At 36.7% G+C, this 20,453-nt stretch overlaps 1 protein-coding gene across 1 annotated transcript in view; it reads left to right on the forward strand.

Annotated features, from left to right (window-relative positions):
• inpp4aa (inositol polyphosphate-4-phosphatase type I Aa) overlaps window positions 1-18,442 on the forward strand; it is a 27,534-nt gene extending 9,092 nt beyond the window's left edge. Inside the window, exons 2-23 of the mRNA XM_063005341.1 lie at window positions 1,228-1,515; window positions 2,338-2,382; window positions 3,392-3,510; window positions 3,651-3,767; window positions 3,973-4,052; window positions 4,701-4,809; window positions 6,264-6,354; window positions 6,641-6,788; window positions 6,873-7,003; window positions 7,304-7,408; window positions 8,103-8,211; window positions 9,757-9,943; window positions 10,445-10,663; window positions 12,834-13,101; window positions 13,236-13,268; window positions 14,019-14,191; window positions 14,649-14,772; window positions 14,856-15,123; window positions 15,764-15,861; window positions 15,959-16,071; window positions 16,426-16,580; window positions 16,759-18,442. Coding sequence (XP_062861411.1) covers window positions 1,416-1,515; window positions 2,338-2,382; window positions 3,392-3,510; window positions 3,651-3,767; window positions 3,973-4,052; window positions 4,701-4,809; window positions 6,264-6,354; window positions 6,641-6,788; window positions 6,873-7,003; window positions 7,304-7,408; window positions 8,103-8,211; window positions 9,757-9,943; window positions 10,445-10,663; window positions 12,834-13,101; window positions 13,236-13,268; window positions 14,019-14,191; window positions 14,649-14,772; window positions 14,856-15,123; window positions 15,764-15,861; window positions 15,959-16,071; window positions 16,426-16,580; window positions 16,759-16,891 — 2,925 coding nt within the window. The 5' untranslated portion in view covers window positions 1,228-1,415 and the 3' untranslated portion in view covers window positions 16,892-18,442. The remainder of the gene's footprint in view (window positions 1-1,227; window positions 1,516-2,337; window positions 2,383-3,391; window positions 3,511-3,650; window positions 3,768-3,972; window positions 4,053-4,700; window positions 4,810-6,263; window positions 6,355-6,640; window positions 6,789-6,872; window positions 7,004-7,303; window positions 7,409-8,102; window positions 8,212-9,756; window positions 9,944-10,444; window positions 10,664-12,833; window positions 13,102-13,235; window positions 13,269-14,018; window positions 14,192-14,648; window positions 14,773-14,855; window positions 15,124-15,763; window positions 15,862-15,958; window positions 16,072-16,425; window positions 16,581-16,758) is intronic.
• The last annotated feature ends 2,011 nt before the right edge of the window (window positions 18,443-20,453 follow it).

Raw genomic sequence — 20,453 nt, forward strand, 5'->3', positions numbered from 1 at the left:
CTACATCTACACACTAGGGCTACCACTAACGACTATTTTTCTGTCAATTAATCTATAGACTCTTTTACCGATTAGTCGATTAATCTAAACGAATTTTCCTAAAAATTTAATTTAGAATCTCATTTAAGCTTCTTTTATTTTAACAACAAACTGTATGGCATAATAATATGGCACAAAACTAATGTACACAGGGTTTATGTTCACATTATCAAATTCTCAAGTGCTTCATATTAAACAAAGTGCAACATGTGTTTATGGCATTCCGTACACAAAGCAATGTGCTTAAACTTATAGCAGAAATAAAACAGAGGTAGGCACGTCCAACGTACAGTAAAGACAGAATGAGCCCAGATTCTAACCTACACATTCACTCAGAATCTACTTAAAATTCGAAGCGATGTAAACACAGTGGTAAGCGTTACGACGCATTCACATGAGAAGCTTTTTGCACTTTGAGCGTCGCTTAGGTCGATTAGGTCGACCAATCGCAGCAGCCCTACTACACACTAGCAACAACAACAGCATCTCACTACCACAAGAGGTGCATCTTCAGCAGCATCAGCGACTTGACACCTACTAATGTAAACAGTGTGAAACCATGAACAAATTATATCAGCAAACAATCTGTTGAAAAGCCTGTGATCTTGGCATAATGACTTGCTTGTAGAATAAGCCAGAGTAAGGAGCACAGCCTTAGGAGTCAAATAGGGTTCAATTTACTGTTTTGGCAAAAGTTTGTTTACCTTGCATTACACTTGCATTTCAGTCTCTGTGGGCTTGTTTTTTTCAGTTTCACATGCTACTCATGTTGTGTATTCGTGAGTAGCATGTGAAGTGTTAAGAGCAGTAAATGTTTCCTCATTCTCATGGTGCTGAACATTTTCATCATTTTATGACTTAGGTTGGTTGCTCAAATAGATCGTGAAAGTATGAGCCCTAAGGACCAAACATGTTGATACCAGGGCCTAGTATGGGACATGTTAATAAAAATTTATATTATTATTTAATTAATGTCAAAGGAACTCTTTTGTTTCTTGGGTTTCTGGTTTATGGCTTTATATAAATATTTAATACCCATTCGTTTGCCATCTTAAGATCTTGTTATTCCACTTCTCAAGGCTTGTATCCCAAATTTCAAGACTAGTGCCCTGTTTTTACTTAACAGTTGTTAAATGATGGTAAGAGCTTTAAATGTCTTGTAATTTTTATTTCTTCTCTTTCTCTTAGCAGCTTTGGATTGATGCACACGTTTACAGAGTAAAGCCTCCTTATAAACCTCAACACCAGAGTGTTGAATTTCATTCAGCGTGACCAGGTGTGAGGGCATTGGTCAGATCCTGTATCTACTCCTTCAGCACAACTCTTTCGAATTACTATCCTGAGTCCCAGGGATCTTCAGTGTGGTTTAATATAAAATGGCGGGGAAGGAGCGCAGCCCTCGCCATCGGCCCTGGTCTGTGTACCGCGCCAACACCTTTGATTTATCTTCTGAGATGATGGGGCTTACACTGACAGGTGAGAAATGGACTGATGGGTTTTTACACTATATTTCTGCTATATTTGTGGTGCATCTTTAAAAATAACTGCATCGATATTAAACATGTACTGTGTTTGTGTATCACGTACAAACCCAATTTCTAGAAAAGCAGGAATTTGTGATTTGTTCATTTTCTTGAATGTTTAATAACTTAAGAAACTACAAAGAAAAAAATTTCCACTATTTTTATTAACCAACTTTGTACAATTGTATTTTGTAAGTAGAAACATTAATAAGTTGATGCTTGCAGCATACTTAAAAAGTTTATGACAGAGGTGAGTTTACCACTGTGTGACAGCACCCTTCTTATTAATTACCATTTTTCATTATTTTGGAACTGAAGATACATATGGTTGCAGTACAGTTTTGCTCAACACAGGCTGAGATTTCTCCAGATTTTCTGAAACTTTTTACAATATTATATATGGTAGATGGTAAAATATCTAAATTATTTGCAATCTTGTGTTGAGAAATGTTTTTTGAAATGTGATTGACAATGCTCTCATAAAGTTTGCCACAACATGGTGAGCCACAACATTGAGTATAAAAGGGGGATCCACCAATGGATCAGTCTTTACAAGCAATCATGACTCCCTTACCAATTTACCTGCTTATTGTGGAATGTTTCAGTAAAATTGTAAAATTGTAAAATTTGTTTATCCATACAAAATACTATCACTGAGAATGAACAAATCACAAAATTTACCAACTTTTCTGGAAATGGAATTTATACAAATGATGTTGTGTGATCACAATTGTGATGTGCTAACATGTAAACATATTGTCATTATGTTATTCAGGTAACAGTCAGGATCCTGATGAGCCTGTGCTGGAGTTCAGTTTGGGTGAGTAGCAAAAAAATACATTACTGTAAACCAACCAATGGCTTCTTAAAAGTTGTACAAAATGATGAATGTCGATGTTTTTTTCAAAAATGCTCATGAGCCCATGTGGCTATATTTATCACAGCTGCATGACTGTTTCTTTTGCAGTGCTGACTAAGGGTTTCAATGTCACACACATTTAACAGTGGTTTCAGGCCTAGTCCAAGAGCTAAGATTTCTTCTCATTCTTTGTAAAGATTAAGTGTTTGGTGGATTCTTTTTTATACCCACCTTAGCTGTTACCAATTTACTGGAATTCAGAATGTGTTTATAATTACAAAATACAGCTTGGTTAGCAAAAATATTAAAAGTAATTTCTTTCTGTGTTTTTCATTTAAATAAAGGCTCAAACGAATGAACAAATCTCAGATTCTTTGTTGTTTTATTGCATTTTAGACAGTGTGCCAACTTTTCCTCCAAAGAAATGGGGTTTGTAAATGCCACTGCTGTAAACCTTTACAAAATGTTATTTGCACAAAGAGCCAATACCATCTATTACACTCCAGCTGGTTATTAGAAGTTTCTTCTTGTTCTTTAATAGGACAGCACTGTATAAATATATACGCTTATTAATTATTTACTTTTTTGAAGTGAAAAATCTTAAATCAAGCCAAAATAAAAAGGCTCAACTTCTTGAAAAGAATCTAAAGAAAAACATATAAGAACACTTGACAAGGACTATAGACTGAAAGATGAAAATTACCTACCCTTCCTGTCGTGACTATAATCTCGGTGTAAACACAGCGTAAATCAATTTCATAAGATACAGTACATAGCAGACAGTACAGCAGTAATGTTGGTGCTTTGTCCAGGGTGTATTTATGCATATTACTATCTTGATTAGATAAAGCAGTTACAGAAGATGATAATATGAATAAAAATAATTGTTTCGTATTCCTTTAAAAGTGCTTAGTAATTTTAGAGTTGTCTGTACATTGTGATTTTGCTTTAATTTATTGTTTTCCTCCAGCATGCAGTGAGTTAGTGACTCCAACGTTGGAGCGTAAACCCAGTAGCTTTGTAGCAGTGAGCTGTACCACTCCCCCTCAAGCCTTTTGGACAAAACATGCTCAGACTGAGATCATAGAGGTAAGTGTGCACAGAGCTGTACCTGACCTCTTGTTTTTTATAAGAAAAGGCTGTGAACAATAAGTATAAGCATTTAAATCAATAGAAGCATAGATTTTGTGTATTGTGTTTTAATTAAAAGATTAAATTTTTCTTTTCAGGGCACAAGTAACCCAATTTTCCTCAGCAGCATTGCTTTTTTTCAAGACTCTCTGATTACTCAGCAGACTCAAGTCAAACTTTCTGTCTATGATGTCAAAGACCGTTCGCAGGGGACGGTGAGATTACTAATGATAAATTAATAATAATGTTACAATGTACACTTATACTGTGTGGGTAAATGTATTAGACACCCCTTTTAATAAAAGTGTATGTTCACTTGTCACAAATCTTTTACCAAGAGAATATTATCTTTTGGCTTTATTAAGTTCAATCTTGCATTTTCCATCATGGAGACATAACTCTGAATATTGTTTTTATCAGATGTATTTGCTTGGTTCGGCCATGTTCACAGTGAAAGAACTACTCCAGGATAAATTTCACAGACTGCACCTTACACTACGGTAGGTCAGCTCAATACAGAAGACTAGCAATGTAATATCAACGAGTAACAGATGGTAATTAAGTCACCTTACAACCTGAATGTCCAACCCTGCAAGGCTTTATCAATCTGAAAATTTAGTTTGTTTGATTTATTATTGACTGATGAGCCAGAACATTATAAATACCTGCGTAGTAGGTTCTGATTCACCAAGACATCTGAAAAGGTCCTGTGGTATCTGGTATGTGTCTGCCCACCACAGGTGCTTTCAATGGCTTACCTAAGTTAGCATGGGCACTTTGACTGGCCTGCGACTACACAGCCTCATATACAGAGGTGTTCAATATACTGTATGATGTGATAAACTCACCTTTTGTGGACCTTCTGTTGTTCTGTACCAAATGCCATAGCCTTCATGTCCTCTTCCTTTACTGAGTCTTGGCCACCCAACAATCTGTTGTCGGTTCATCGGTTTATCTATCCTTAGATCATTGGTTGCAAGCAATTATCGCGTGCTGTTTCAGAGATGCAACCCAGTCTGACCATAACGATTTGGCCCTTATCAAAGTCACTTAGGTCTTTATGCCTGTTTATCTGTTGCATTCACCATGTGTATTATGAATACCATTAGCCCAGCATTTATGATATCCCTGTATTTTGAATGGTTTAGATCAGCAGAGAATGAAAAGGTGGGCAACATAACTATTATTGCCTGGCAGTTGGAGGAGAAGAAGGACCATAGAGCTCAACTTACTCGGACCGACACAATTAATGGCAGGGTAAGTGTTGTATCACACTGTTGTATCACAAGGCGTACCACAGCTAAATTAAAGGTAACAGCTGTAAATTACTAAATCATGCCAAATAACACATAAAAGCTTGAATACACTAGTGTATAGAAAACATATAGCAGGAATTATATGATAAATACATAGCATAAAGTAGAAGTAAAGTGTGTTCGGTTTAGTTTTAATCACTGAAACTGGGAACTTACTGAAAGTAAGTATCCCCACACATTGGATATACTCACTCACTCACTTTCTTAACCGCTTATCCAATTAGGGTCACGTTGGAGCCCATCCCAGCTTTTCAATGGGTGCAAGGCACACAGTAACACCCTGGACGGGGCGCCAGTCCATCGCAGGGCAGACACACATACACACACACATTCACCTATAGGACAATTCAGTGTCTCCAATTAACCTGACTGCATGTTTTTGGACTGTGGGAGGAAACCGGAGCTCCCGGAGGAAACCCACGCAGACACAGGGAGAACATGCAAACTCTGCACTGAAAGGACCCGGACCACCCCGCCTGGGGATTGAACCCAGGACCTTCTTGCTGTGAGGTGACAGTGCTACCCACGGAGCCACCGTGCCCTCCTTGGATATACTCATATTCAATAAGTACTTCATGTTCATTTTAGGGATGCATCAACACCATTTTTTCCCAACCGAGTACGAGTACAAGTACATGTATTTTAGTACTCGCCGATACCGATACCTATTTAGAATGATGCAATCTGGAGCATTATGGAATAGTGTAGTTTTTAGTGTAAAATAGTTCAGTGAAACAGTTGCTTGGGTTGCCATCACTAATTGTAAAAAAAAAAAAAAAAACACCGCACAGACATCATTGAGAAAGCTTCTGACAAGCTAACGTTAATGTTCATTAATAAACGCACGTAATTAACGTTGTGCACATCATACATGCGATGCGATTCTGCTGATTGAAATATTTACTTTAAAAGGATAATACAGTCCGATCCCATCTGAGCCGATTCTATCAGCACATACATTCGTGGTTCACCTCGGTAAATCGTAAACGACTCTGAGTCGGCTCCCGCTCTGTGGTAATAACCAGTATAATTAACGTGCGTGTGAGCGTGGTCAGTGAGAATAATTCAATCTGTCTCCCGTGGGTGAAAAATGAATTGCTTTAGTTTTAGAAGTAAAAAAATCTTGCAATGTCACACCCCCCGGTCAGGCACTCGCGCCCCACAGGTTGAAAATCCCTGCGTTAACGCAGCAACGTGCACTAGGCACAAGGTATCGGATGTTTAGTATCGGAGCCTCGTTTGCGAGTACGAGTTAATGAGCGCGGTATCGGGCTAATACCCGATACTAGTATCGGTACTCATGCATCTCTAGTTCATTTTGTCAATCTTAATATATAAAAGGATAAAATGCAATGAATCATAGTTTTCTAAATGTTATGTTATTGTTTCTAATAGATGGTGTTACCTGTTGATGAGAGCCTTACTGAATCCATGGGGATAAAATCAAAATCTGCTTCTCTATGCAAAGATACACTATTAAAAGCGGGTTAGTATGTCTGTCCTTTATACTAGTGTCTGTGTATTGGACTGTTCAAGTTTAAAGTTTTATGCTACTATAAAAACTATAACAGTATTTATCTAAATATAAGTGGCTTTTATTTATTGTAAACATTTATTGTAATTAAATGCTTTAAATTAAGTAATAAACCTTCCATTGCTATTTAATTGTCTCAAAAAGTTTCTTATCAGATTAATATTTATTATTATTATTTATCTATTTTGGTCAATTGAATGTTTGGTAATTAAAGTAATTAATTTGTGCGTTGCTGTAGTATTTGGGGGAACGATATCCAGGATGTATCGCTTTCCTACCACGGATGGAAACCATCTACGTGTCCTGGAACAGATGGCAGAGAGCGTGCTGTCACTACACATACCCAGACAATTTGTAAAACTGCTACTGGAGGAGGACGCTGCCAGGTATTAAAACGTGTGTATGTGTGTTTGATAAATAATGAGTAATTTTAAGTGTTTTATTTATTTTTATGTTGTTTGTGTGTAAAGGGTGTGTGAGCTAGAGGAGTTGGGAGAGTTGTCTCCATGTTGGGAGAATCTAAGAAGGCAGATCATTACTCAATATCAGACAATCATTCTCACTTATCAGGAAACACTAAGTGACCTACATGAATACAAAGGTGAGTAGATATTACTTTAGCATTATTACTTTATGCTTTACTATACTGATTTATTGTACAGTAATGAGAGGTATTTTGATGCTGATAACGATGATCTGTAAAATATTTCAAAAGCTCTGACCAATATTGAAAACTGATCATATATTTTCATACCCATATAACTCAGTCAATATGCTGTTGAATGTCTGAAGGATCATGATGACATAACTTAAGGTGTTTTTGTTCTGCGATCATGCCAGTAAACATCAGATACATTTATGAAAAGTAAAACTTTTTGTCTATTTAATCTTTTGCATTTAGGTCCATCTTTTAAATCCAGCACTTTAAAAGCAGAAAAGAGGCTGGAATTTGTGCCAACCAACATGCACATCCAGAGGATTAGAGTACAGGGAGAGTCTGGCTATGGTAATACTGCATCTTTACTGTCTATTTTAATAAACAATACTGCATACTAGGCTTGGATTTAAACTATGTTAAACATGCAGTTATTAATATTTATTCGTAGTATTGATAATAATTGTTTTATTTAATATGTGTTTAAAATATAAAGCAAAACAAATGCTTTAAAACGAAATGTTTACTTATTTTTAAGTTTTAATGCTGAACTTATTTGCCATATTTTACATTTTAATATTTGCCATATATAATATTTTACATTAGCAATTAAGACAGCATTTATTTTGTTTTTTTAAGTCTGATCTTTGCAGCTATTGAATTTTGATCTTTGCAGCTATTGAATGAACCATGGTATCTACAGTCAGCTCCAAAATTCATGGTACTCTTGGTAAAGCTTGGTAAAAAAAAAAAGGCTTTGTAATATTTTAGTTTTATGCTAAAAAATCAATGTTTAGTTGATGTACACCTTTTTTTTTTCTTTTTCACAGGTTAAATTAAGCTGTGGTTGTTTTTAAATGGATTTGAGAATTTTTTGCTGTATAGCTATTTAGCTGGTGCCTGATTTATGAAAGTCAACAAACTTTTGTTTTAATCTATATATTCTTTACCATGTTAATAAATATCAAGAAAGTAATAATTTTCCTCATGCAAATTTCAAACGGGTGCCAGTTTTTAATGAACACAAAGGACCATCTTCCTACAGACCGAACCTATGACGTGGTCACTACTGGAGCTCCTGCAGCACATCATCAAGGTTTTAAAGGCAGTGGCCTGAGGAAACTGATTCAGAAGTTTGTGGAGACCAAGAAACAGTAAGATTAAATCTCATAATGTTCACCCTCACATGAAACCCATTAAACCCGACTGTTGATAAGCAATGCAATGTTTCCAGGTGCAACATAAACCCAGTCTTGGACTTAATTATTCTAATTGCATGGAAAAGTCTTTTAGACCCTGACTTGTCAGTCTCTGGTTGGGAGGCTGGGAGAAAGTTTGGTGGCTGGGGTCATTTTAAGATTAAAGCTAATACTGTATACTGAGGTCACTAATCTGATGAAATAATTAGCATTGCTTGTCTGTTTTTGCTATTTATTGCTGATTTTTGCTTTAAATTAAGAATGTATTATTTTAGCTTTGCAACTTATTTTTTGCAGCTTATTTTTGTAAGTAATCATGTTTTATGATTTTTATGTTTGCTTCCTTATCAGTGCATTTGAAGATGAAGGGTAAGTTTTGGAGGTGCAGGTGTAGTATAGAGTACATTATGTAATTAGTGTTGCTGGCCCATCTTGTTTTTCATCTGATGTATATTATAAAAGCCAAAATCATTGACTAGTGTGTTTTGAATGTGCACGTGTACACTGTATGTGCACAAGTTTGTTGGACCCTTCAAAATCATGGAGTCAGCCCTCCCTTTTTGTTGCTAGATGGACTTCACTGTTTTGTTAAGTCTTTTCACAAGATTTTAAAGTGTGTGTTGTCAGAACATAAAGAAGTTGGATGAAAATACCTTGTTTGCAATTATTGTTACAATCATCCCAGAGGTGTTCAGTGGGGTTAATGTCAAGGCAGGCCACTGGAGTACCTTCACATAAAACTAATCAAATCATGGTCTTATTGACTATTTTGTTGCCACAAAGTTTAAAGCATGAAATTAATGTTAGCATTGGGTGTGGCTGAAACACCAAAACTCAATAATTAGGAGTGTCCTCATACTTTTGGCCATATAGTGCATTTTTGTCTATGGGTCTTTGACATAAAGGGTTTTAAACATTCTAATGAATTTTACAAGTTTCAGAATAGTATTTAAAAAATACTATTTAATTAGTATATAATTAGTGTGCAACCACACACTACTGTATATACTATGTTTATAAATGTATATGTTTACAACTACTAAACAGACATCAACTATTCTTTGCAAGTAGTTCTATTATTATTATTTTTATAATTATTATTATTTTGTAATTTAAACAATTGGCCCAGTTTAAGTTACACAGTAATCTCTGCCAATCAAAGTCTTCATCTGAGTTTATAATTTAGACAGTCCCACCACCTCACATAATTTGGAATGAGTAAATGATTAAATTAAAATGTGAAATTATGCGCTAAATGTGTCCACATAAAGAATTGAATCAAAGTAATTGGACTGTGAAATTGCAAATATATTGTGTAAAATGTTCTACACACCATGCATTTTTTAAGATTGAAAATCTTGTGGCAAAGACCCAATACAGTGTATATGTGTTCAGTGTGTTAATGTGTTCATTTTTCACTTAAATGTTGATACACATTGAAATGGGGATAAAAATATATAACTTATATACATCTCAGTTATTTTCTTTGTCTTCTCTTAGAGCTGGAGAATCCCGTTCACATTCTGTACCATACCAGCCACAGGATGTGGTACGAGCAAAAGAAATCATCTCACACATTAACACACTGAAGACTCAGGTCAGCTACTATGCCGAACGCTTATCCCGGGCTGCCAAAGAGCGCTCTGCTAATGCACTGGAAAGAACTCTCGCCATCCTCAGAGACAAGGTCAGACTGCCTGCTCTTCAAATGCTTCATACCACTTATATAACTACCTCATGTCATGTAAAATACGATAGTAAACAAAACCTTTCATATAATTTGGCTCTTGTTTACCCTAATTATTAAGTAATTTACTATATATTAATCTACATACTAATACTATATATTACACTGAATTGTTTGAAAGAAAGTTTCATGTTTTCATCTTTAAGTAAGTGTTTAGAAAGCCAAATGTTGCTGCAGTTATTTTGTATTGCTGCGTTTTCAGTATTTACTTAATTTATCTTATCCTACCCAAATGTTTTTTTGGTAATTTATTATTTTTTGTTTATTTACCATATTTATTTACCATATGGGCATGTTGGCATGTTGGCATGTTTTTAGATATGAAAAATAAACTTCATACAGAAACAATACAGCACCTACAACACCTTTTGCATTACCCTGTCACCCATTTACAAGAAATGCAGTTTAACATGTACTGTAAGTTCTCCTGTGTTTTCTTAGACAAGGCAGCTGGTGACAGTGTGTGACGATAAACTGCTAGCAATGGCAATCCAGGCTCTGAGTGCAGCACGGCCAGAGTTCATCGCCTCTAAATCCTCTCCATTAGGACCAGACACTGAGCGTGTGGTCTTGCGCAATGGCCCGGGCTCTTCACAGGCCAAATGGAGTGGGAAAGCAAACAGAGCCTCTGTGAACATGGACTGGCATGATGAGGAGTGGGTAAGAGGCTTCCAGTTTGAATAAAAAAGTGAAGTTAAAGGATTGTAGAGCGGGTGTGCTTTGGCAAATTTACACATAAATCAGTTTGCTTCGTCTAAATTAGGATAAAATCAACACATTTGATTCCTCTTTTTGGTAGGATTTTTTTACATAGTACAAAGCTAAACAAAACAAGCTGGAATTGTTCTTGCAAAGGTCTTTAATTTACTTGGTAGAATTATTGTAATGGAAATATGTGTAAATAAAGTACACATTGGTTACACAAAGTAACCAAATACCCTAAATAAGTAAGTCAAATCTTAACGCTTTTTGATGAACTATGTCCAGTAATCCTTTTAAACCAAGGTTTTCTCAGGCATATTTTTTTTACTCGTAGATGCCAGTTTAACCAACTGTGATGTCAAAAAAGCTTTTCCAAAGCAGAGCATCCAAGAAGCACTATTGGCTGTGCCTGAGTGTATGTGTTTAGAAAGCAAAACTTGCATTAAACCACTAACTATGCTGGCTAGTTGAGGTACCTGCATGAGGTATGGATGAATGGCGGGTAAAAATAAGCAGGTGGTGACTACACACGTGTCTGATTGGGCACATGATAGTCTGCAGGAGTGGTGCAAACCATGGAGATTGTTACAGTTGGGGAATTGGAAATGACTGGATTGTGAGGAAATTACATTCTCACCATTCTCTTTCTCACCGTGGTTAAATCACACTGACACCACCTTCCTCGAAATCTAGAACTTACATTACATTTACATTTTACATTTTCTGCATCCAGAGTGACTTACAGAAGTGCTTCCATAGTAAACATTTCATTTCTCAAGTTTTAGTAAACAACAGTCGAAGAACACAAATCTGCTGAAACCTGTTAGAACCCAAGTGTTTTTTTTTTTTTTTTTTTAAATCAGCTTAAGTGCTTAGTAAAAAGGTGGGTTTTTAATAGTTTTTTAAAGACAGCAAGAGACTCAGATGTTCGGACAGACAGAGGAAGTTCATTCCACCACTTGGGTGCTAGAACAGAGAAGAGCCTTGATGCTTGTCTTCCTTTAGTCCTGGGTGGAGGATCAAGTCGAGCAAGACTAGTGGCTCGGAGGTTGCACGGTACAGAGCGGGGTTTGATTAGACCGCAAAGGTAGCTTGGGGCTGGTCCATTTTTGGCTTTGTAGGCGAGCATCAGTGTTTTAAACTGAATGCGTGCAGCTACAGGAAGCCAGTGAAGAGAACGCAGCAGTGGGGTGATGTGGCAGTGTTTGGGCTGGTTAATAACCAGACAGGCAGCTGCATTTTGAATGAGCTGCAAGGGTTTAATAGTGGACATGGGAGCTCCAGCCAGAAGGGGGTTGCAGTAGTCCAACCATGAGATTACAAGTGATTGGACCAGAATCTGGGTAGCTTCCCTGGAGAGAAATGTTTGAATCTTCCTGATGTTGTACAGGAGGAACCGGCACGATCTTGTCATGTTGGCTATATAAGGAGAGAAGGTTAGCTGGTTATCCAGGACAACACCAAGGCTTCTTACCTTATCACATGGTCTGATCTGGAAGTCATCAAGAGAGATGACTAGGTCCAGGGTTGGAGACTGATCTCCGGGAATGAGCAACATCTCTGTCTTGCTGGGATTGAGTTTTAGATGATGAGCTGACATCCATTGTGAGATATCTCGCAGATATGCTGAGATGCGAGCTGAGACTTGTGTGTCTGAAGGAGGAAATGACAGAATGAGCTGCATAGGAGTGGTAGGAGAAGCCATGGGAGGCTATGACCTTACCCAGAGAGCGGGTGTAAATAGAGAAAAGAAGTGGGCCAAGTACAGAGCCCTGAGGAACACTGGTTGAGAGAGTGCATGGAGGAGATATGGATCCCCTCCATGACACTTGGTAGCAGCGCCCTTCGAGGCAGGAGGCCATCCATTGCCATGCTGAACCTGTTACTCCAAGGTTGGAGTGAGTGGACAAGAGAATGCTGTGATTCACTGTGTCGAAGGCTGCAGAGAGGTCAAGAAGAATAAGGACCGATGACAGTTTGGCTGCTTTGGCTGCATGAAGCTTCTCAGTAACAGCAACAAGTGCTGTTTCCGTAGAATGCGCTGCCTTGAAGCCAGACTGGTACAGATCGTGGAGGTCAGGAACTTCAGGATATTGTGGTTAATTGTCACTTTCTGTCTTTGCTGCAGGGAAAGGTGTGGTTAAATGTGGATAAAAGTATGGAATGTGTCATTCATTGCGTGGACAGGCTGTTGATGAAGGAGAGACTGCAGAGCGACAGTAGTGAGGATGTTTTCCTCTCTGACCAGCAGCCCAACACCAGCAAGAGAGGTAGCAATCCTGGCAATACCTCCTGGATCCATCATAAATATTCATCCCCCTCATCTTCCCTCTACACCCTCTTAAACTCATCACCATCCTCTACTTTGACCTCTGCATGTGCACCCAGATCCTCCTGTATGTTCTCATTTTTCATTTATACTGTTAAACATAGCACCACATTTTAATTTTCTGGCTACTTTAAATCTTAAATTTACATGGACATGCATTTCCTGAACCTTTTCTAAATAGCACATTTTATCCCCTTTTAGATGGCAGCCCCAGTGTTGACAGCCGTTCTCCAGGTAAGTTAATGCCGACTTTCCAAGTCGTCAGATCGCTGTACAGTTCACACTACACAACTGGATCTCTTGCAGTCGGGAGTCTTTTAAGTCGTTGTGTATTTCACACTGCACAACTGATCAGCGATAGGGGATTACACACTACACGATTTATCACCATGAGGAATCGCAGGCGAGTCTGTCTGGTCTCCCAAACTACATTTTTTGTCACGAAAACATGTGAGAAGTGACAAGGAGTATAATAATACCATGTCCAAAAATTTAAGATCACAAAATACTGTAAAACTTGTGTGTGTGCCAATGTATTCTGATAGAAACTATATTATGCCCCTGTTCCACTTTTTTACACTCCTCCCCCGGTTTTCACTTCACCCTTTATTCTGTGTTCTCATTGGCTGTAGTTCGACATAGCGGCGAGCTGCTCGGATCGAGTCATTGAACAGTTCGCACATATTGATCGAGAGTTGATTTTTTATCCCCAAGCGAACGCCGAGTTGCCGCCAAGTTGCCTCTAGTGTCAGACTTTATTCTTGCATTTACATTTAATTGCAAATAAAAATCTGCTCAAACTCTTTCAGATCGAAAGTGGTTATCACTTCGTCTTTGTTATAAATATATGTAACACTGTTAAACATGAGTAAATCTAAAACCTGAGCTGATAACCACAGATCTTGCTTTGTGGGTTACTCCTCAGACACACATTCTTTTGAATGTGTGTATTAACTGACTCCTGTTACCTCTGTGGTGTTGCAGGTGAATGGAGCGATGCGCTCTACCCTCTCTTGACTACGCTAAATGAATGTGTAGCCATGATGAGTGACATGGCGAAGAAATCAATGGTGTTTGTGCTGATGCAGGACTGTGCTTCTACCATCGCTATGAGCCTGACGCTACAGTATCGCAGAGATGTGGTCTTCTGCCAAACAGTGAGAATATTCACATAGACATGCATATTACATCAGCACTGATGAAAGTTAAAGAGAACAGTGCTGTGTTTGCTCTGTTACAGAACTATATTGATTCTTTGCCACAATTAAATCTACACACTTAATATAGTTAAAACGAAAAATTAAATGCAAAACCATTTTTAGTAAAAACAGACACTTAGATATACCTCTAAATCAAGAAGGCAAACACAACATTGGCCGTCTACCTTACAGCTGTGTCAGGCACAATGCAAAGACTCAGCACTGAGCTAAACTGAAACCCAATGTAAATAGTATTGAGTTCAGCTGCAGTGCATTAGCGCAGGGCTAGCCCCTGGGACCTGTAGTTTGTCTAGAACTAGCAGTTGCTGACCTGACGCAGGCCGATTTATTACAGTAAGTTTCTTCATGTGTTCAATAAAATACAAAACTTTATTAAATGTGGTTTTCTCTTTAGCTGACAGCTGTAATCTGTGGATTCATAGTAAAGCTGAGGAACTGTTTGTGTGATAATGGCTTTCTAAGACAGCTCCATACTATTGGCTTACTGGTCCAGTTTGAAGGCCTACTCAGCACTTACGGTAAAAGTTCTTGTCTATGTGTCTGGTTACTTGCTATGAGTTATTGTGTTAACATACTCAAAGCTGTGTGATTATTTTTGCAGGGGAGGAGCTGGCCATGCTAGAAGATATGAGCATAGGTATAACGGATCTTAGGAACGTCACCTTTAAGGTCACTCAGGCAACCTCCAGCTTTAGTCCTGACATGCTACCTGTTATCACGGGGAACAGAGATGGCTTTAATGTGCGTGTACCGGTATCTGGGGCCATGTTTGATGCTTTGCCAAGGGAGATCCAAAATGGAATGCTGCTACGTGTTCAACCAGTCCTGTTCAACATAGGAATTAATGAACAGCAGACACTTGCAGAGAAGTGAGTGAAATATTGTTCCCATACTACTAAACATAAAAATGTATACCATAGTAGTACAAAAATGTACTAATATCATGTCAAACATGGTTTAATATTCCAAGCCCAGTGGTACACAACTAGAGCCAGCGTGATGCAAATTAAAAAGAAACCTAATTTCAAATTTGTACTAGTTTTTTCATATATCAGTTTTAGCAGAAAACACTGGAATTTTTACTTTGCATGTCCTTTACAGCTGCTCAGGTGGCGCAGTGGTAAATTACGCTAGCCCACTACTGTGGATTCAGGGTTTGAATTCCCAGCAGTGCTATAGGCCAGTCAGGTGTCTACATACAGACAGGCTATTTCTCGGGGGCTATTGCACCCAGGATAAAGCGATGGTAGAGAATAAAATTAAATGTTTTTTTAAATGCTGTACTTAGGCTACATTAAAAGTTAATTAACTACTGAATGAGAATGATGCAAGAAAAAGTAAAGTAATATAACAAATGTATAATAATAATAAACTAGATAACCATAGTATGTACAATAAATGAATTGGCTGTCTCGGGAGGAACGTTAACAAACTGTGCCCTCCAGGACTGGATTTGTGCACCCATGTGAAGATAATTGTACCCTTACAGTTGGACTTTTTTTTTACTAGGTTTGGTGACACATCACTACAAGAGGTAATCAATGCAGAGAGTCTGGCCCGACTCAGCTCCTACTATGATCAGTTCAAGGAAGTGTTACCCGAGGACTGTGAGTCCAAAAAAAAAAAGTTATATTTAATTAAGAACCTATGACTCCATCAGGTTTTTTGTGGTTGTTTAACCGAGTCATTTTGTGTTCACAACAGGTCTGCCACGGACTCGTAGTCCACACTGTATACCAGAGCTCCTGAAATTCCTCAGTCAGAATGTTAACTCCAAGAAGAGTAAGAATGTGGAGATTCTTTGGCAGGCAGCAGAGGTAAAATGATTTGTGTTAACTACTTATGAATTCCCTTGTGTCCTTCAACCCTTAAGCTATAATTTACTAAAAAGCATCTGTGTATAAAAATGCATCAAAATGAGATAACTGATTTATTTACAGTGTCTACAGTGTTAAAATAATAAACATTTTCTGTATTTTCTTTTGTATTTCATATACAAAATCATTACATTGTCCAATTTAGTTAGCCCTGTATATTTAAATCTCTGTATATCAGGGCATAAATCTTAATTTAATAATTTAAATGATGTACTCTGAACAATCTGATTGTACTTGTATATTTTTAAGTATCTGGTGAAATTTTTTTTTTTTTGCTCAATACCTTTTTGCCAGGTGTGCAGACGTCTGAACGGTGTACGAGTCACCAGCTGTAAGAGTGCAAAGGACCGCACAGCCATGTCTGTAACTCTAGAGCAGTGTCTCATCCTGCAGTTAGAGCACTGCATGGCCCCACAGGTCTTAAGCCAAGCCCTGGACTGCATGCGTAGGTAAGAGGAGTCGATTAGTGCAGTTAGAAATTTAAATTCTATTGATTGATCTGATTAGTATTAGCTTTCACATATTATACATTTACAGATCAGAGGACAGTGTTCTTATATAATTAAAAATTAATAAATTAAGTCTCAAATAAGTCTTTTGCTTTGCTGCATTCTTATCTGTTTTCAGTGAGGGCTGCAGAAGAGAGAATACCATGAAGAATGTAGGCAGCCGGAAATATGCCTTCAACTCTCTCCAGTTAAAAGCTTTCCCCAAACAATATAGACCTCCAGAGGGTACTTATGGTAAAGTTGAGACTTAAAATGCATTCTAACCAAATTCCCTCAGCTTCCACTGATCATCAGCAGGCTACTCTCTTTGTTTACTTTATTTGGTCATGATTGATATGAAGGGAGAACTGCAGTAAAAGCCTTTGACACCATGAATATAGATGCTCATTATAGCCAGGTAAATAATTAGGTCAGTGTTTTACCACTTATCTGATGTCACTTCTGTGTTATTATTTTTTGTTACTAGCGAAGATAATGCTTAACATATTAGGCAGAGTTTTTGGGTTGGTACTGAGTGTTACCAGCCTCTGTAAGACTTTTTTTTGCCATCAACAATTAAGCTAATCAGTTAAGGAATCTTAAAGGTGCATTTCCACCACAAAACAACCTTGTTGTAACATACCTAATTAGCTTAAATTCTGCATTAGAAAAATAAATGTAATTTACTTCATTTATTTACTCCTTATGCTGTAATTACACATTGACTTTATTAACAGTTTAATGTCACTTTTGCCATTCAAGTAACACTACCAGGTTATAGAGTCCAGTGCACAAACTGTACATGACCATTGTTCTTCATCATTTACTAAATTTGTACATTATGCTGGACCATCAAAGATGCATCAGAGTTCTATTAAGTCTTAATGATTTAACAAGGCTATACATATGACGCTTTAAATAAGCCCTTTAGCCTAACAACAGCACATATAGCATCCTGTGCATTTTACGGGTTGTGGATATCCAAGAAAAGGCCTTTCTCCTGCTGTTGCTAAGCACAGGTAATGTTTGTACAATAAATACAGTACCATGTTGTGAATAGAAGTTATAATACTTTTAGCAGAGTTGTATATGAGAAATTAGGGCACATTCAAAAAGTTGTAGTATTTGTATTGTTTTATGCAAATTTCTTATGTATGTACTGTTCTAAAACCCCAATTGCAGAAAAGGGTGGGATGGTAGCAAAAATACCGCCCCACACAAAGTCGAATAATATTTTCTGTGTTGTTTGCAATTAAATATGTGTTTAAACAAGTTTACAGATTACAGCTTCCTATTTTATTTGCATTTTATCTACTGCCCAACCTTTTTGGATTTTTTTTTTGTTAATTAGTAGTACATCATTTTAATTTCAGTATAAAGCTTGTTGCTTAAATTTACTGCTTGTCATTATTATTACAGTTAATTCTGACTAAATTATTTGTAGTAGCACAGGCACAAACAATTGAAATAAACCAGATTATAAGTGATTGTGTAAGGTAAGTAAAGCAAGACTGTATACAACTTCACAGATCTAACACAATTAGAAATGTCTTGCATCTGTCAGCATGCAGTAAAGCCTGACCAAAAAAAACTATGATGAACTATATGTGTATATAGACATTGTAATGTGACTATTGTTAATATTATTTGACAGTTTTCATATTATTTATACTTATGCCAACTGTGTAAAATGATGCTGATAAATAAGCATATTGTCTGTTTTTGTTTTGCCTTCGACAATGTGGCATAAATTTCACCACTGCTGTACAAAATGCTAAATTATTTATTCGAACATGCAACTATTAAAACAACAGTAACAAACATATGTCTAGTGTTTTCATATATATACAAATGAATGTTCCTAAACACAATGCACCTAAGCTTGTAACCTGGCTTGTAACTTAGAAGTAAAAAAAAAAAAAAAAAAAGACGTTTAAGATTGAACCAGCTGGCACAAGAAAGCATTCTACCTGCCTAGCAATCATGTTTGAATATTTGAGTGCATGTGTGTTTAATGCGCAGTGTAGTAGGAAATGAAAAAAAAAAGCTGATGCTGAAATTTTTTGATTATTGAAAACTGTTAGCTTCTGCTAAAAACTATTAATTCCTCTAAAATCACTGATCATTACCTCTAAATAATGAGTGAGAAAGATGCTTAGTAAGAAGGGCAGACTGAACCTGAGACACCTTTAAAATGAGAGACTAGGCACTTGTAGTAGCAATAGACATTATTCATACCCGGTATAGGTAGGCATTAAGTAAAAGTGTACTTGCATACTGTGGGGGAAAAGAACAAATGGATTTTAGGCTGGGCCTCTGGTTTGTTTGAAAAGTTTAATGTGAACTGACTTAAACAATCTGGACCTTGGCCATTTCCAAGATTTTAAATTCTGACTGCAAGCCAGGCATTTATATTGTAGGAGTAGATCTGTTATTATATGTATTTTTAATAAACTGAGGGGTGTGTTTTTTTTCTTGCTTGAGCATCTTTTGCATCATGGATAGATGAATGTTAGAAACGGGAAGCCATTCCCCTAAAAAAATAGTTTAATAAATAGATATTATATAATATTGTTTTATAATATGAAGTGTTTTTTGTAGATTTAATGGTATTAAATTATTATTAATTTAAATAATTTAAGTTAATTAATTTAATAATACATTTGGGTTACTAATGTGAAATCTAAATGACTATACACACTGAAAACCAGACATGTTTACTGATTATTCTCACATAATTAAATATAAAAAAATGACAGAATAATTAAAAATGTAAATTATAAACGACTCCGACAAATAAACACCTGGCAACCCTATTTACAAGCCATACACTCAGTTATTTTAAATCTTAAAATATATATTCATTAGACAATTAAATTAACATGTTAGTAAAATCAAACAATGTCTCAAAGGGAAAAATAAAACAAAATTTGGATGAATTGATGAGCACCAAACGGATAAACTTTTTTTTTTTCTTCGTGGCTGATGAAGTGAATGCAGTAGAAATCGCTCTGCTTTTGCGTGAAATCGAACTAAACATTCTTGATCATTGAGCAGGTTAAACCCAGCGTTTGTTTTCCAAATCCATAGTAGTGAATATAGATGACCATAAAGTGTCAAAGTGTTTCTGTAAAATCTGTAAATAAATATAGTTTTACTCATCATTAATTTATCTTGTAGATTGGTGAAAAAGAAAAGTTCTAACAAACGTGTTATCAAACACATATTTATGTTATTGAATAGATTTAAATATGTGTCTACAACAATTTAAATGAATAGACCTAAACTAAGTAGCCTATTTTTCAAGACTGTCTATTGAAACATTTCACATGAAAACGTGTGAATACATAATTTCAAATATACGGTTTGTTCAAGGTAGAATTAGTGGATATGATAAACAATGTAGGCTATGTAAAAGTGGCTTAAAGTCCAAACTGTCTAATTATATTGTCTACGTAAGGACTTAATCACATTTACCCTTCTTTAGGCTTGTTCCAAAAATACAACATTTTGTAGAGGATGTTGTCCCCCTCTATAGTCTCTCAGAATTTAGAGGTCATTTCAGACTCTCCAAAGGACAAGTGGAGGTACGATATGATAACCTTCTTTTCTCTCACTATGTAGGATCTTATAAACACAATTGGCCCTGTCTATATGAATCCACAGCAGACAAAATTGCCACTGACAAAGAGTGTCCTAGCCTGTCTATGGACACTGTCGAACCAGGAGTCATATATATAGGGGTATTTCAGACAGATTCAATATCACAAAATCCACTCTTGCCAAACATCTCCATGAGTTTTGTACTCACATGGCACACCACATTTCCTGGCC

This window comes from Trichomycterus rosablanca, chromosome 12 (assembly GCF_030014385.1).
Source record: "Trichomycterus rosablanca isolate fTriRos1 chromosome 12, fTriRos1.hap1, whole genome shotgun sequence".
Taxonomy (NCBI): domain Eukaryota; kingdom Metazoa; phylum Chordata; class Actinopteri; order Siluriformes; family Trichomycteridae; genus Trichomycterus; species Trichomycterus rosablanca.